Here is an 18488-nt window from a genome sequence, read left to right on the forward strand (position 1 = left end):
GTGGCTCAGTGGACTGAGTGTCATCCCATGCAACAAGAAGTCATTGGTTCGATTCCCAGTCAGGGCACATGCCCCAGTTGCAGGTGCGATCCCCAGTGCAGGGCGTGCAGGAGGCAGCCCATCAACGATTCCCTCTCATCATTCACATTTCTATCTCTTTCTCCCTCTCCCTTCCTCTCTGAAATCAATAAAAATATATTTTTTAAATGTGCCCAGAAAGGAGAGATGATGCTTGGCCAGTCTGGAGGGAAGGCAGGGAGAATCTGTTAGAACAGCTCTTTCTGGCCCACGTGCACATGAAAGTGCTCAATAAACACATGTTGATTATGTGGATGAAATGCTTGTATTTTTAAATTAGAATATGCCCCCAAATGCCAAAATTTGTGGAATTTAATGCAGAAATAAAAACCTGCTTTTAAAGTAGTAAAATTAATTTTTCTGATACAGTGATGTCTGTAGTCGGTAGCATAGCAGCCTCACTAGTCCCAGGGATTATCCCCCCCACTAGATAGAGAGGAACCCAAACAGTAAAACACCAGCTGTTCATTTTCTATATAACCACAGGAAATCCTTCTATACCTTAGGCCTTGTCAACATGACAGAATCAGAGGGCCTATTGACCAAGAAGTAATCTATCTTCAGATCACTATTTTCATCTGAAAATATTTTCCTATTTGTTACAACAACTACAAACCAGTTTGAGGTAAAGTCAACTATTCATGTAAAATACATGGATCAATGCCCAGGAGAGTTTGTGCTTGACATGTGAACAACAGGAGAGCTCTTCATGAAAATTTGGGTGGAAAACAAAGGGAAAAACAGTGAAAGACCAAGGCTAAGTTGCTAAAATTCTTGGGAACCTTCCATTTACATAGCCATGCAGAGGGTGTTTAATATATATTTTTACTATTAGCATTAAACCCACAATACTTTCCATTGCCATCATATTGGTGTCAATGGGGCAATAATCACTATTAATTTACAGGAAGACAAAATTATAGGAGTAAGTCATATTTTATACCTCCAAACATGTTTAAACACAGCTCTCAACCTGTGTCTGAAAACCCAGGGAAGGAGGGATATGGACAGACTACAGAATTATTCTAGATGATCTGGGAAGCCATATGTGAGGTCACCAGCATTGTCCTAGAAAGAAGAACTCAATCTCTAAGAAGTATTTCCAATGGTAGCTATTTCAATGACTGTAATTAATTGGCCTCCCTCTGAGTAAGGACATCTAAGCAGCAGTGTCAGCCACGGTTAAGTACATAGGTTTTAAGTCAGATGACGTGGATTAATGCCTGCTCTGCTCCATAGAAGCTATATGACCCTGGGTAAGGGGTTTACTTAATTCCTCTAAGCCCCATTTCCTCCAGAACTAAACAAGGTAGAGTACACAAATCCCTAAGCATATTGAACAGTACACAGAGAATCCCCAGATGTTTATGGCCATTGACCACTCTGCATTTCCACTGTGTGAATTACACATGAATATCTTTTACCCATTTTTCAAATTAAGTTGTATTTTTTCCTATTGATTTTTAGGCATTCTTTCAATTGCATGTATATTAACACTTTGTTGCAGCATTTTCTATCTGTTTATCATCCTTTTTACCTCCATGATGTCTTTTATTGTCTTTTTATGTCTTTCATAAAAGTTTTAAATTTTTGTGTAGTTGAATCTATCATTTTAAAAAATGTTTCCAGGTTTCATGTCATGTTGAGAAAGGCATTTCCTATTCCAACATTTTAAACTAATTTCTAATTATTTCATTTTCAGAAAAGATGCTTTAAAAACATACAATTAAAGTTATTGTCTATTATGTTGTTCACCACAATTTTTTTTTAAGTCAAAGGTTTAAAATCTTAACAATTTGTGCTAGAAAATGAATTTCTCTTTGGATAACGTGACAGGCTCTTCCCCTGATTTTGTTTCTTGGTTTGCCCTTGTGGTCAGGAAGCTCCAAGCCTAGGATTTTCTCTTTTGTGTTACTTGGATTTTTATCCCTGTACCTATGTTTTTATGGTCCCTTTACTGCATGCTATCTTGGGTCTTTTCTGAAATTAGAAAGTCATTAAATACAAAATAAATTAAGAAATAATTAAATAAATGAAAACAGACAGGGATAAAGTAAATAATAAAACCTATTTATTTTTAATTTAAGCTTTCTCAGGTCACTTGTTTCTCAATCCATCTTACTATAAATTCTTGGTCTGCTAGAATGAACTGGATTCCAGCGGGTAAGATTACAAATATCTTGCTCTCACTCTAATTATTTGTTTACAAATCTGTGCACCTCATTCTGAGCCCCTCTAGGGAAGGGCGATTCTAATTATCCTCAAATCCAAGTCACCTGTGGCTTAAAGCGAGCACTAAGGTGTTCGCTGAATAAATGAACCAGAAAAAACGTCTCTCACAAAAAAAGCTCACACCAGGAATCAAGTTTAAGGAGGCAGCCCCAGGACACCCAGGGTATGTCCTATTGTGGGCATATGTGGCACCTACAATCCTGGATGACAGCAATGAGCAGATGACCCAAAGGTGCAAGAGTTTGCCACACTAGGCTGCAGTCACCAAGGGAAGGAAGCAAAGCCTCACAGTTCTGTTGGCACGACCCAAGTAATTAAAATAACCCAAACACCTCACAGTGCTCAGAAATTCAATTATTTGGGATTTAACTATATCCTGCGTGCCTACCTTCTACTTTTTTAATTAGCTTGATTATGAACAAACGAGGCAATGCGGAAGCTGACTTCATTTTAGAAGCTAGATTTCATTTAAATTAGAAATTCAAACCAGTGGCATAGACGAAATGCTAAAATTCAGTAATAAAATTTCTATTGACAACAATAATTTTGAAATACAAGGAAGCCTCAGGTGCTGGAGTTAGATTAAAAGAAAAGTCCTAAAATCTTTAAAAGAGCTTCCTGCTTTGTTTTCCCAGTTCACACCTGATAACTCAATTCCAGTTTCTCTGGGTTTTTCCACAGTGGTGTGGTCTCCTTATCTAAGGCAGCGGAACAAAACAAATTATTGTGTCACCATCACAGATCTTGCTCTTCGGTGAATTAGGGCCCAACATCCATTCTCCCTCCCTGTTAGTGTGCCTTCCTATGTGTGGAAGCTGGAGGGCTAACTAATCCTTGGACATCCCTGCAGGCGCACAGATACCTGTGTGTGAGATAGGGGAGGAGCCAGCGAGGCAGGGGCCACACTTGGGTTGCTCCGGCAGTTTTCGCTGACAAACATCTTTGCTTGTCCTATGTTTGCATCAGTTGAGTTTCCTGCGTCCGGTCACTAGCTTCATAGGTGTGGAGGGACAGGGCATGTTCTGGATCCAGCAGGCAAAGCGTGGCTCTGGGTCAGCCCTTCTGAGGTAGCTCTTGATCCCAGGATTCCAGCTTTGGTGACACAAGCCTGGACCCAGCAGGGGCAACAGCATCCTGGGTCCCCGGAGAGGCAGCGGGTCCCCCTGGGGTTCTGGGACTCTCTCCTGGAGGCACAGACCGGATCTTGCTCCCACAGTCCTTGCAGTGATTTTGTCAGCGTCTGCTTCCCCCAGACAAATGCCAATCTGGCCTAAAATAGCTTGATTCTTGTTTATTTTACCATCAAAAGAGTGAAAGGCAGTTGTGATGATTTAAACATGAAAAATGAATGTGCCTTAAAAAACACTGGTATTATAATAATCATTACTAACTTTAAATGCCATTTAAAACTCATCTATCATCCCATCTAAATAACTGATGTGCAGAGAGACTTTCCAAAGACAGTTAATGCAGAAAGTCTTACCAGCAGGCGTGGCTGTGGATTTTGGTGCTGGAAGCAAACTCCTGCGGGGGGCAGTGACACTGGAGGTCGCCGGAGGGGCAGCGCGACCTGCTCCCTTGGGTGCATCTTTGGAAGGCAGGGCTGCTTTCAGGGCTGGCTGCTCTTCATTCCCAAAGGCTGAACCTGCAGGAGGCAGATAGCAGGCTAATTATAACTTCATGAAAAATGCATGGACCCCACTGCCATTTGCAGTTGCCAACCAATCCCACTTTGGAACTTGATCTCTCAGTGAGTAGCCCTGAAAAGCAATTTTCCAGGGCCAGCTGTGAAAAAAAGTTCCCTTCAGACACCACATAAAAGTCTGCCATTTAAATCTCCTGGGCAGGGGCTCCACAAAAGTCAAGAGCAGCCTCAGTCCAGAGACTTTACACAAATGCACACACAAGCCACCCCTTCCCTCCCCCCCCCCACACACATACACCTGTATCTATAGCTACGTGGCTGTGTAACTATATATGATATGCGCTTATCTGGTAACTCTAACCCTTTCTTAGAAACCCATGTGAGGGGCTCAGGAGGGGTGAGAATAGGACTTAAACGTGCTCCACTAGGCTGTTTATGCAGAGCTCCCTTGGACCCAGCTAATTCCACCTTCAGAATAAGAGGCTTGGGATGAAGGGAGACGGGGGAAACTTGGACACAGAGAATCCCTTTGAAACTCAAGAAGCTTTTTCTCGAAAAGCTGAGGCCAAACTGAGAGGACCCTGAATTAGAGCCTAGACAGAAGTCATATGTGGATAATTTCCATTTACTATTCAATACAGAAGCAGAGTCTCTATAAGACGGCGTATTTGTGACTGACTGCTCTGACATTCTGAAAGTATGGCAAATTGGGGCATGTGTCAGGTTTAAATGCATAATGCGGTTGTGGCCCAAACTCTTCTAGATCTTTCCAAACCTACAGACAGTGACACCACCATCTAGTTCCTATTAAAGGAAAAATCTTCTAAATACACCTCTGAGTACAGCTGAGAGGCCTAATTTACTAAATTAAACAGAGAGTCTTAAGGTACTAAGATTACTGCTTGTTTGGGATAAAGCCATCCAGTCATAGGAACACGACCATTTCCTGTGGAAAATAAGCAATGACAGCTGGAAGAAGTATACGGAATTTTAGTGAAAGATTAACTTTTTTTGTTTTCATCATTTTAAAATGATAGTCATAACATTCTATTTAGATAGAGCCTGCATGAAAATAACATTATTAAAATGGCTTTAATGTTCAAATCATCCAGGAATTGTATTCAACCACTTAGAGTAAGAATTTCAACCACTTTCCCCCTTCTGAAGACCTGAGTCTGTTTAAAAATGGGTGAAATTTGTTTTGTTTCTAAAGAAAAGTGTATTTAGAAAGGAAAAATAAAGAACGTGCCATTTCCTAACGCAGAACCTACCCTATACCTCTTTTAATACATTGTGCAAGGATTTAAAGAGCTCTGAACAGTGCTAGCAGAATGCCTTTGATCTATGCAAACAGAACAGATGAATTGAAACTCTACCCAAAGGATCTGCACTGTGTGGTGGATGTCAGCTAAGAAAGCAAGCACATGTTTGATCCAAACCTCATCAGGAAAATGGGCACTGTAACCTGCAGAACAGTGAGTGTTTGCTTCTGAATCAGGGCAGGCTCACCAGTCTATCCTGGAGCTTAGACAGTCTCTGGGGGATTGTAGGACATTTCAGATGGAACTCGGCCACTGGAAATATTTCACATGGAATTACCTCATGTTTAGACCACTGCAGACAGTACTGCTAAAATAATCTATTCACCAAAACATGTAGTAGAAGCTGAATTGAGCACAAAATCTTTCACACAGTCTTTTATTTAACAAGCCATTAAAATTTCTCAAGAAGGGAAATGTTTTTGTCATTTGTAAAGTTCAAATGTCTTTTTATCAAACCCTCTTGCTCCCAGCATCATTCTCTTACATGAAATTTATTATTCAATGAACATGTCCATTTTGAGATTTGGCAACTTCCAGGCTGGGAAAGAAATCTGTCTGAAGTATGAAGTGTTAAGGAAGCTGTGCACTCCCTTCTGAGAGAGGTCTTGGATTACCAAAAATAAAATAAAGTAAAATAAAATAACATAATAAAATAAAACTCTATTCCTATACATTGTTATGGGACACAGCTGGCAATAAATGGTACCATTCTTTGAAGACCAGCTTAAGAGCACCAGGAATTAAAAAACATTACTTAGCAAGTGAAAAGTACTTGAGAGACCTCGGGTCAAGATTTCAGAGTGGTAAACCTGTGCTCACCTACTCTCCCGACCACATCAGAATTACAACTAAATTATAAAACCACCACCCCTGAGAACCACCTAAAGACTAGACGGCCAGACCTCTATAACCAACTAGAGGCCTGGTGCACAGATTTGTGCACCAGTGTGGTCTCTCAGCCTGGCCTGCACTCTCTTGCATCCTGGACCCCTCAGGGGACCCGATCGGGCCAAAACAGGCAGTCCAACATCCCCCGACAGTTGTAGTAGTGAGCCGGGAGGAGCCCGAGCGTGGGTCCAGTGCCGCTCCTGCTCATCGCAGCCCCTCTGCGCCTGCCACCACTGCCGCTGCTAAGTAGCGTGGAGGCGGGAGAGGCTCATGCTGCCACAGCTGCACTTGTCAGCCATGAGCCCGGTGTCTGGTGCTGGTTGGTCAGCTGAATGGCACTCCTGCTGTGGGAGTGCACTGACCACCAGGGGGCAGCTCCTGCATTGAGCGTATGCCCCCTGGTGGTCAGTGAATGTCATAGCGACCAGTCAACCAGTTGTTAGGTTGTTCAGTCATTTGGTCGCTTAGGTTTTTATATATATAGACTAGAGGCCTGGTGCATGAAATTCATGCAAAGGGGGGGGTGTCCCTCAGCCCAGCCTGCACCCCTCCAATCTGGGACTCCTTGAGGGATGTCCGGCTGCCCGTTTAGGCCCGATCCCGGTAAATGGGCAGTCGGACATCCCTCTCACAATCCAGGAATGCTGGCTCCCAACTGCTCACTTGCCTGCCTTCCTGATTACCCCTAACCGCTTCTGCCTGCCAGCCTGATCACCCCCTAACCACTCCCTTGCCAGCCTGATTGATGCCTAACTGCTCCCCTGCCAGCCTGTTTGCCCCTAACTGCCCTCCCCTGCAGTCCTGGTCACCACTAACTGCCCTCCCCTGCAGGCCTGGTACCCCCCAACTGCTCTCTCCTGCAGGCCTGGGTCACATCCAACTTCCCTTCCCCGCAGGCCCGGTCACCCCCAACTGCCCTCCCCTGCAGGCCTGGTCCCCCCCAACTGCTCTCCTCTGCCGGCTTGCCCCAACTTCCCTCCTCTGCCAGCCTGGTCATCCCTAACTGCCTTTCCCTGCAGGCTTGATCACCCCCAACTGCCCTCCCTTGCAGGCCTGGTCCCTCCCAACTGCCTTCCCCTGCTGGCCTGATCACCCACAACTGCCCTCCCTTGCAGGCCTGGTCCCTCCCAACTGCCCTCCCTTGCTGGCCATCTTGTGGTGGCCATCTTGTGTCCACATGGGGGCAGGATCTTTGACCACATGGGGGCAGCCATCTTGTGTGTTGGAGTGATGTTCAATCTGCATATTACTCTTTTATTAGATAGGATAGCGGTCTGGTGCATGGGTGGGGGCCAGCTGGTTTGCCCTGAATGGTGTCCCGGATCAGGGTGGGGGTTCCCTTGGGGTGTGGGGCGGCCTGGGCGAGGGGCCTGTGGTGGTTTGCAGGCCAGCCCTGCCCCCTGGGGACCCAAGCATGGGCCCTGGTATCTGGGATTTATTTATCACTATAATTGAAACTTTGTAGCCTGGAGTGGAGCCAAGCCTTCTGCTTGCTCCGTGGTGGCAGCCATTTCTGTTGGTATTTATTTATCTTCTATAATTGAAACTTTGTAGCCTTAAGCAAAGGCCAAAGCAGGCCAAGGCTGAAGAAGCTTGGCTTCCTCCATCGCCGGGGGCAACCCTAGCCTCCTGCTCTCTCCAGCTCCGTGGCTGCCACCATTTTTGTTGGGATTTATTTATCTTCTATTATTGAAACTTTGTAGCCTGGAGTGGAGGCCTGGGCCGTCAAGGGCAGGTGGAAAGCTTGGTTCCTCCATTGCCGGGGAAACCCAAGCCTCCCTCCTGCTCTCTGTGGCCACAGCCATCTTGGTTTGGGTTTATTTGCATATTCGCTCCTGATTGGCTGGTGGGCATGGCTGGTGGGCGTGGCTTGTGGGTGTAGCAGAGGTGTGGTCAATTTGCATATTACTCTTTTATTAGATAGGATGATACAGAGAAGAAGCCATGTTGAGACTGAATATTGAATGCCAACTTTAACTGAAATTTTTTTTTTTAAGAAAGGTACTCTAAAGTGGTACTGAGTTCCACAAATGCTCTGGGTACTTCATAACAATGCAGACAATAGGAAACTGTTGTTTACTAAGAGGAAGAAAAGAACTGGAAATAAACAAACTACACCTGTGTGAACCAGGAAATTTTTTTTTTTTTGGAGAATTCAGCCGTTGGAGGTGACTTGTGTGTCTAATTCAGTCATCTCATCCCCAACCAACCGGAACCTACCTTTGCCTGCATGAGCCAGGTGGTAAATGATGTAGACCCGGAAGAGAGCCAAGCAGCTGTGGGAACCACTGCCTCTGCCTCCCACCTCTGCACCTCTACTCCCTCATTTGTAAGTGGGGAGAATGGTAATGGAGCTCACACAAGTAATGTGAGAGTTACAAGAACTAATTCAAGTGAATTTTTAAAAAGCTGTTGCAGGAGTTAGTATAAGAAAATGCGTAGAGTAGTGTCTGGGACTCTCTGATATTTTATTAACACTTACAGGTCCCTTTTAAATTCAGTGGCTAGTCATCACAGCAAATCAGTTTTCCACAGGATCTTGGAAAGTGTTTAAGGGTTAATATCAGAAGAGCTGCTCTCAATGAGAATAAAGGAAAAGGCTGAAGTAGATCTGATAGAAACTGCAGCTTGACTGTCTTTACAAACTGATGAACTACTCCTGATAAAGAGAAAGGTGAGAAGAGCAACAGAACGAACCACCAAGCTGGAGAAGTACAGCATATCGCCAATTCCATTACCCGGGAAGTGGCTCAGACAGAGGGCCTGAGCGTTCAGCTTCCCTAGAGATTCACAATTTTTTCAAATCGCTGGCTGCGATTCACAGATTCACACCAAACACAGGCAGTGACTGTCATACTTTAATTAATTAGTAATTATATCAGTTTTAATTTATAAGTCTCTGACAGGTAGTGAGATTGAACTTTTTATTTTTTCACATAGGTATGGGCTCTTCAAGTTTTTTCTTTTATAAGATGCTCCTTCATAACTTTTGCCCATTTTTCTACTGAAGTGTTTTGTCTTTCTAATTGACATATAGTTCTCTGAATATTCTGCATACTGATGCTTTATTGGTATATATTTCAAATGGCTTGTCTTCACACTTATGTGCCTTTATTCAGAAGTCTTCTTCCATTTTAATGCACTTGATTTTTTCTCAGTCTTTTTTCACTGGATTTGTACTTTGTGTGTTTTAGCCTTTCATTCCCTATCTGATATCATAAAGAGGTTCCCCTGTGTATTCTTCTAAAAGTTTAAAGTTTTATTTTTCATATTTAGATAATTAATTCACCTGGAATGGGGCACTGGGCAGAGATCAGATTTGTTATAGTTGTTTGCTGTACAGATAGCCAATTGTCCCAGCCCTGTATATTGGGTAGTTCATTTTCTCTGCCATATCTGCATTGCCAGATGTTGTATGTAAAGGTCCCATACACTAACCACCCCCAAATCAGTAACTTATAGCAAGAGTTTATTTGTTGACCATAAATCACCTAACACAGGTGCTCTGGGTGGTCTGATATTCTTGGTAGCTCTACTCTAGGCAGGAACTCAGGAGCCCAGGGAATTGTTTCTTACATATGACACCTAAAACAAAAGTAACTGAAGAAAAAATTATGTTAGACTTCATCAAAATAAAAATATTTGTGCTTCAGATGACACTATTAATAAAGTGAAATAACAACTCATAGAATTGAAGAAAATATCTGCAAATCACATATCTGATAAGGGTCTAGTATCCAGAATATATAAAGAGCCTTTATAACTCAACAATAAAAAGACAAATAAGCCAATTAAAAATGAGCCTTGGATTTGAATAGACATTTCTCCAAAGAAGGTATATAGATAGCCAATAAGTATATGAAAAGATGCCCAATGTCATTAGTCACTAGGGAAACTTTAAACCCACTAGGATGGCTATAATAAAAAAAAATACAGATAATAACAAGTGTTGATGAAGATGTGGAAAAATTGGTGGGATTGTAATATGGTGCAACTGCTTTGGAAAACAGTTTGGAAGTTCCTCAAAATGCTAAATATAGTTATCATATGACCCAGCAGTTCCACTGTTAGGTATGTGCCCAAGAGAACTAAAATCATATGTCCACACAAACTTATACATGAATGTTCATAACAGTACCATTCATAATTGTCAAAAAAGTAGGAACAACCCAAATGTCCATCAGCTAATGCGTGGATAACCAAATGGGATCTACAAGCTACAATATGGACCAATCTTTAAAAACATTATGCTAAATGAAAGAAGATCAGCCCTAGCCAGTTTTGCTCAGTAGTTAGAGCATAGGTCCTAGGACTGAAGGGTCATAGGTTCAATTTTGGTCAAGGGCTAGTACAGCCGTGGGCAAACTACAGCCCACGGGCCGGATCCAGCCCGTTCCGCTGTTCTATCCGGCCTGCGGAGCCGAAAGAGCAGAGGGTTCTCTTGCTCTCCCCTCCGCTCCTTCACCAGCAGCAGTGTTAACATGGCAACATCGGGAAACACGGTCGCAGCTCCTTCTTCTGAGTGGGCGGATTTATATCCACCCATTCAGTAGAAAAAACAACCTCTCAATCTTCCAGAGGCTCCTTGTAATGCCCACGAACGCGTCCCCCCGACATCACCCTGGGAATGCATAGACACGTTATCGTGGTGATGTAGGGAGACACGACCCTGGAGAGCACAGTATCAGAGCATTAGCTAAAAAGGAGACCAACAACACTGTTCCCACTGAAGTTGATGTTTTAAAGACCAAAAACCTTTCAACCCAGTCTACATTGCCATCTACATCTACGTCCCGGGCATAATTTGGAAGTTGCACTAAAGAAAATGTTTAATTTACTGTTTACACATTTTGTTCTTTTCTATTTGTTTTAGTTTTAAATTATTTTATTATATTTAAGTTTAATTTGAAAGGCTTTTGTACCTTGCCTTTGTTAGGCAATTTTATTTTGCCTTTGCCATCTTCAATATAAGGTATGTTATTGTGCTATGATTCCTCCATTTTTTGAAGTTTCAAATTATAATAATTAGTGTTTACATTCTTCTTGTTAAAATGTTTGAAATGAATAAAATTATTGAAATAAAAAAAAAGACCGTACCCTTTTATGTAATGATGTTTACTTTGAATTTATATTAGTTCACACAAACACTCCATCCATGCTTTTGTTCCGGCCCTCCGGTCCAGTTTAAGAACCCATTGTGGCCCTCGAGTCAAAAAGTTTGCCCACCCCTGGGCTAGTACCTTGGTTGCAGGCTTATCCCGGCCCTGATCAGGGTGCATGTGGGAGGTAACCAATTGATGTGTCTCTCTAACATCTATGTTTCTTTCTAGCTCTACTCTTCCCTTCCACTATCTCTAAAAATAAATGGAAAAAATACCTTCGGGTGAAGATTAATAAATGAAAGAAGACCAGTACAAAAAGCCACATCTTGAATGATTCCATTTATATGAAACTAGAGGCCCGGTGCACGAAATTCATGCATGGGTGTGGCAGGGGGAGTCCCTCAGCCTGGCCTGCACCCTCTCACAACCTGGGACCCCTCAGGGGAATGTCTGACTGCTGGTTTAGGCCCAATCCTGCAGGGGTAGCTTGTAGATCCCTTTTGGTTATTCATTCATTAGCTGATGGACATTTGGGTTGTTCCTACTTTTTTGACAATTATGAATGATACTGTTATGAACATTCATGTATAAGTTTGTGTGGACATATGATTTTAGTCGGCCATCCCTCTCACAATCCAGGACCACTGGCTCCTAACTGCTCGCTTGCCTGCCTGCTTGATTGCCCCTAACCACTCTGCCTGCCTGCCTCATTGCCCCTAATCGCCTCTGCCTGCCTGCCTGATCGCCCCTTACCACTCGCCTGCCTGATTGATTGCCCCTAACTGCTCGCCTGCCTGCCTGATTGCCCCTAACTGCCTCTGCTTGCCTGCCTGATCACCCCTAACCACTCTGCCTGCCTGCCTGATCACCCTAACCACTCCATAGGATAATTATGACTGTAACTGAAGTCACGATGAAAAGTTAGGGTTTTCTGGGCCAAATTCTAATACCTTTCTGTGACTTCATTTATTGGGAATGCCAATCACTGATTCTATATTTTAAAAAGAAGAAAGAATGGCAATGGAGAGGAACCAAGATGGCGGCATATGTAAACACCTGAACTTGTTGTCTCGCACAACCACATCAATACTAAAAGAAAAAACGGATATCATCCAGAACCATGGGAAAGCTGGCTGAGAAGAAGTTCTACAACAAGAAGGAAAGAGAAAAGTGCATCTAGACTGGTAAGAGGTGCAGAAGTACGGAAGAGCGAAGGTATGGAGGCGTGCACGGAAACAGGCTGGCAACTAAGTACACTGTGGTCTTTTTCAATCGGGAGGGAGATACAAACTCCCAACTGATCTGAATTCCAGTACTGGGTGAGACTCTGGGGACCCAGACTCATATGGGGAGAAACTGGACTGTCTGGCATCGGGCCGGAACATAAGGGCGACTTTCTCTCAGAGGTGGTCGCAGCGTTCATTGTTCTTGCACGGGGCCGCAGCACAGAGACCCAGGGACCTATCCAGGGCAGGGCCAACAGGCAACCATTGCTGTTTGCACCACCCAGTGATTCCCTGAGACCACACACCACCCAATTTACAATCCCACCCAAGCTGTGCGCAGAGGTGTTTGCATATGAATGACCTGGCCTTTTGCAACCTAACCTTACAAACTGCAGCTGGGTCAAAGAACCCCAGAGCTTCCAAAAGAAGGCCTAAGTCTCATCAGCAGCCTGCATTGCTTCACAGCTGCGCCTCATCTGTGAACCTCCAAACCCCAAACTAAGAGGAGGAAACTGCAGATCTCTCTGTAGCTCCTGCTGGGTGGCCTCAGGCAGGGCCTGACTTAGCACCTCCTTGGAGATCCAAGAGCCATTTAACCCAGTGGTCAAAGTGAGACGACACTAGATTACAACTCTTCAGATCCATAAGAGACACACTCAGGGGGCAGACTCAGTGAACACCAAAGCCCGACTGAAGCAAGTCCTGCCCCATAAGGGTGTCTCCAGCACAGAAGTTCTCCCATTGTAGACACAACTGGTCCTCACAGCCAATTGGTCTGGGGGTCAATTCTGCCCTGTGATATCAACAGCAATCAAGGCTTAACTACAACAAGACTGTGCACACAGCCCACAAAGGGGTGCACCAAGAGCTTCCACCTCAGGTGACTGGGGAGGCTGAGCCACTGGTCCCTATAGGACACCTAGCACACAAAGCCACTCTATCAACACAGGGAAGCAGCCAAAATGTGGAGACAAAGAAACAGGTCACAAATGAAAGAAATGGAGGAAAGCAAACGACTGGATATAGAGTTCAAAACCTCAGTTATAAGGTTACTCAAGAATCTTCTAGAAACCTCCAAGAAATTTAGTGAGATCCTCAAGGATATGAAAAAGGACCAATTAGAAATTAAGCAAACACTGACTGAAATAAAGAATAATATACAGAGATCCAACAGCGGACTAGAGGATCGCAAGGATCAAGTCAAAGATTTGAAATACAAAGAAGCAAAAAACACCCAGCCAGAAAAGCAAAAAGAAAAAAGAATCCAAAAATATGAAGATAGTGTAAGGAGCCTCTGGGACAAATTTAAGCGTACCAACATCCGAATTATAGGGGAACCAGAAGAAGAGAGAGGGCAAGATATTGAAAACCTATTTGAAGAAATAATGACAGAAAAATTCCCCAACCTGGTGAAAGAAATAGACTTACAAGTCCAGGAAGTGCAGAGAACCCCAAACAAAAGGAATCCAAAGAGGACCACACCAAGACACATCATAATTAAAATGCCAAGGGCAAAAGACAAAGCGAGAATATTAAAAGCAACAAGAGAAAAACAGTTAGTTATCTACAAGGGAGTACCCATATGACTGTCAGCTTATTTCTCAACAGATACTATGCAGGCCAGAAGGGAGTGGCAAGAAATATTCAAAGTGATGAATAGCAAGAACCTACAACCAAGATTACTCTACCCAGCAAAGCTATAATTCAGAATTGAAGGGCAGATATAAAGAGCTTCACAGATAAGAACAAGCTAAAGGAGTTCATTACCACCAAACCATTATTATATGAAATGCTGAAGGGTATTCTTTAAGAAGAAGAAAAAGGTAAAGATAAAAATTATGAACAACAAAGTGACAACAAATACATACCTTTCAACAAGTGAATCGAAAAATTGAGTGAATAAAATATATGATGAACAGAATAAACTGGTGAATATAATAGAATCAGGGGCATAGAAAGGGAGTGGACTGATAATTCTTGGGGGGAAGAGGGTGTGGAGGGTGCAGGGAAAGACTGGACAAAAATCGAACACCTATGGACGAGGACAATGAGGGGGGGGTAAGGGCATGGGTGGGGTGGGAACCAGGTGGAGGGGAGCTATGGGGAGAAAAAGGAGGAACAACTGTAATAATCTGAACAATAAAAACTTAGTAAAAAAAAAAAGAATGGCAATGAGGACAAACACTAAACAGACCACAACGAGGTTCTTAAGAGAATGGCTAGAGAAGAAAAGCAAAGCAGTTATTAATAGTATGAGGCACTACAGTCAAATTTTAAAAACACATTTCACAGATTTTGAATATGTACCCATGTTATAATGATGATACTATTCTCTTCACTGATATTTTTAAACAACCCCAGACAATCAAGCTGTATAATGTTCTGGCTGCACGATTGCCTAACTGATGCATATTTCATTGATTGATTTGGCAGCATTTATCACTTGGTAGCAAAATTTAGTTTAATTATTAACATTATCTACGGAATGTTTTATTTCTCATCTTCTGCGTATTTTAGCTCAGGTGTTTGTTTTATTTCTCATATTAAAGAGCTGAAGTCTTACCATTTCAGCAAAGCTCTTTCCTTGTCACAATGAAATATGCCAGCCTCCACACTAGGCAGGGGCCCAGGACAGATATGGCCTGCTGTCACATACTTGACTTACATTTCAGTGGGGGTGACACCCAGACTGCAAACAGACATAGAGCCAAATAAGTCATCACAAACTGTGATTAGTTAAGAAAGAAACACGAGGGGCCGAGCTGGAGGAAAATCTCAAGGGTGAAGGAGGGAAAACCTGCATTAGGTGGAATGGCTCAGGAAGATCTCTTGGAGGAATAACATTGAGTTAAACATTTCTCTCAGCTGCATACTGGCCTCTTACCCCCCTTATCCTTTCTTATTAATGCCATCATCATTGTTCTATAAAATTAGAATTAAAGCATCTCTCTTGCACTTCTCTTTCTCTTGTATCAACCAATGTAGTCAGTGTGGCTCCTTCTCCATAATGGACTTCAAAAAGAGACAACTCGAGAGAACAGCAATTCTTTATCCATCTCCCTGGAGGCCTAGGTCCTAATAAAATGAGAAACCTGTGGCAAGCATTTCACTACTCCCACTTCACCTAAAGCAAATGATAACTTCTGACAAAGTCACGGCCTAAGAATCCTTCTGAATGCAGCACCCAGGAGTTCAGTAAGGGATTCTAGCCCTGGACCAGAGGACACATCCTCCTCTATACTCAGCATCCTCATCACTTGACAGGATACACTTCTATAGGTGGAAGGCAGTTTCTGCTGTGAGGCCTCAGCTGCTGAGCTCTTCCAATTGGACAAGACAGCAAGGTCTTAAGAGTAATAATACAAGTACCACATAGGAGAGTCATGGATATCACAGGCTCTGCCCGAATTCAACATCAGATTGAAAAGTTATTAGCAATATTCTCTTTAAAAAGTTAAAAGCCTCTGATGAAATACCTTATTATTTATGTATTTACCCTCTGTCATTAAATTAATCTAATAATTAAATGAGAAAATGCACATACAGCACTTTGCGAAGTGCCCGGTGCTCAATAAATGTTAGTGGTCAGCACCAGTACGAGTACCAGCATCAGCAGAAGCAGCTCTTTCATCAGCTGTCATGTCTGCAACCTCCCTCTCAGCCCCACACAAGTCCAAATGGCACCCACTTTGAGATCCTGTCCCCTTAAGACATCTTCAAGGCCACCTGATCATTGATGGGGGCAGATGATTTCTGCAAATAGCCAGTACTGATGCTAACAGTCATCTCTGCCTTCACAAGGTCGTACTGATTCAAGTGGTAGTCTTCCCAGTTACCCAGAGGTAGGCATCATTCCCCCAAATCCCATTCTTTTGACAATGACCACGGAAGAGAAGGAAATCTTTGTCCCCCTACTTTCTGTCTTGCTCCCTCCTGGGCACTCTCCTCTTCGAGTCAATTCTAATATATAGCAAAGATGGTCCTCATTCTTATTTCTACTCTGGGAATAGGGTGTAAGGACACAGGTGAACTGGTAAAATGAGAGTCATAGTCCAGGGACACAAATGTGAAAGAGAAATTAGGCCTATATGAATGGTGCCTTCCTTCATCTGAGAGTGTGACATTCTATGACATGAGAAAGTTTCCCACTCCCTCAGAGCCCGGTCAAATGCCATCTTCTCTACAACACCGCCTCTCAATTCCCCTCTAGGTCACAGAACTACTTTAAGAAAGACCAAGCTGGTTAACAAAGAAAGAAAAGGCCAGGGGTGATAATACCTTTTCAAAGTCACGGAAGTAATCACGAAAGATGGAAGCCAGCATCACCCAGCCCAAGACTTCTGAATTTTCACCGCATGACTCAAGGTCTCCCTTCTGATTTGAAAAATTCTCTTTAATATTCACCAAGCCACATTCCCAAAGGAGAGAACACAGTCAAATATTGATGGGAGTTAGTTATTTAAAAGACCAAGGACTAATATGATATATCAAGAGCCATGTGAGTAATTAAAAGCAACTTTTTATATCGATGAGACCAGTTGTAGTAAATCCCTTCTCCTCATCTGAAATACCTAAAGCTTGAGCCATCATCCAGAAAAGTCTGGTTCATCAATGTGTGAGTCTTCTAGTAGTTGATACCTTGGGGGAAAATGTTTAAAATGAAGCATTTTGATTATATGCTTAATATGAGAGTTGTTAAAATATATCATCTGATTTTAACTTGATTTAAATTCTAGTATAATTATTAATATGGTTTACGAAATATGAGAAATTACCAAGGGCTTACATATCACCTTTTATTAACAGAGCAGTAAGAAAATTTAGGTGTTCCATTTCTATAGCTTGGACTTGGTGGTCTAATATAGTCTCCTTGTGTTTCACAGATCCATTAAATTAGTTGTTTTGAGGTGTCTGAGGGACTCATGGATTACTCTGTCAAGCACAGATTTAATGAGCCACAATTTAACTGTAAACCCAGTTCAGATCCTAAGAAATCAAGTCAAATGTTGAAACATGGATCATCATAACTGAGCCCCAAACTCCTTTTCCGTATAATTATACACATTGAGGGCTGCTGGGCCGAAGGGATGTACCATCCAGCTGGATTTCTTAAGCTCTGAAAAAGAACCCTTTCCATTCAGTAACTTCTGGGAAATGTGAAAACTTTAAGGGAGAAGAAGTTGAACAGCCTTTTAGGAAATGAACAGCATACTGACTTTATTGAGGTGTGTCAGCTAGTAAATCAACATAATATTCATCACTTGAGCTCCAACAATTTTCTCTTCCCTCCTGGGAGCTATAAAACTCTCTCTCTCTTCAGAGTCCAAGAGGATAGTCATGTTTCTTTTTGTTGTTTATCAACATATGGGTTTTGTTTCTAAAGAGCAACTTCAGGGCTCTTTCCCTTTACCTCAGAGTTCTCAACAGGACAGTGTCCATGCCATGGACCATATCAGCCCTATGCACTGTAGGATGGGGTGGCAGCATCCCTGGTCTCTACCCAGTATATCTCTCCCTCCAGCTCACTCCCAAGTTGTGACAATAAAACAATGTTCCTCGACAAACATTACCAAACTAGAGGCCTGGTGCACGAAATTCATGCACTTGCAGCAGGGGTCCCTCAGCCTGGCCTGCGCCCTCTCGCAGTCCAGGACCCCTAGGGGGATGTCTGCCTGCCTGCAGCAAAGGTGGGAGAGGCTCCCACCACCACCGCTGCACTTGCCAGCCATGAGCCGGCTTCTGGCTGAGTGGTGCTTCCCCTGTGTGAGCACACTGACCAGCAGGGGGCAGCTCCTGCATTGAGCATCTGCCCCCTGGTGATCAGTGTGCTTCATAGCCGACCTGTTGTTCTGCCAGTCGTTCAGCTGTTTGGTCGATTTGCATGTTAGGGTTTTATTATATAGGATGTCCTTTAGGGGCAAAATCACCCCCAGCTGAGAACCACTTCTCTAACTGAATGAAAGACCGATTTAATCAAAATATAGTGAAAAGTGAG

The 18488-nt window shown here is 43.0% G+C and overlaps 1 protein-coding gene across 8 annotated transcripts in view; it reads right to left on the minus strand.

Annotated features, from left to right (window-relative positions):
* Positions 1–18488, minus strand: part of MTUS2 (microtubule associated scaffold protein 2) — a 611667-nt gene that overhangs the window by 149081 nt on the left and 444098 nt on the right. For all 8 annotated transcript variants that reach the window (XM_080658484.1, XM_080658486.1, XM_080658485.1 and 5 more), the window contains one exon: positions 3794–3955. In XM_080658484.1, coding sequence (XP_080514610.1) covers positions 3794–3955 — 162 coding nt within the window. The remainder of the gene's footprint in view (positions 1–3793; positions 3956–18488) is intronic.

Source organism: Plecotus auritus (genome assembly GCF_963455305.1).
Source record: "Plecotus auritus genome assembly, chromosome: 3".
Classification (NCBI taxonomy): domain Eukaryota; kingdom Metazoa; phylum Chordata; class Mammalia; order Chiroptera; family Vespertilionidae; genus Plecotus; species Plecotus auritus.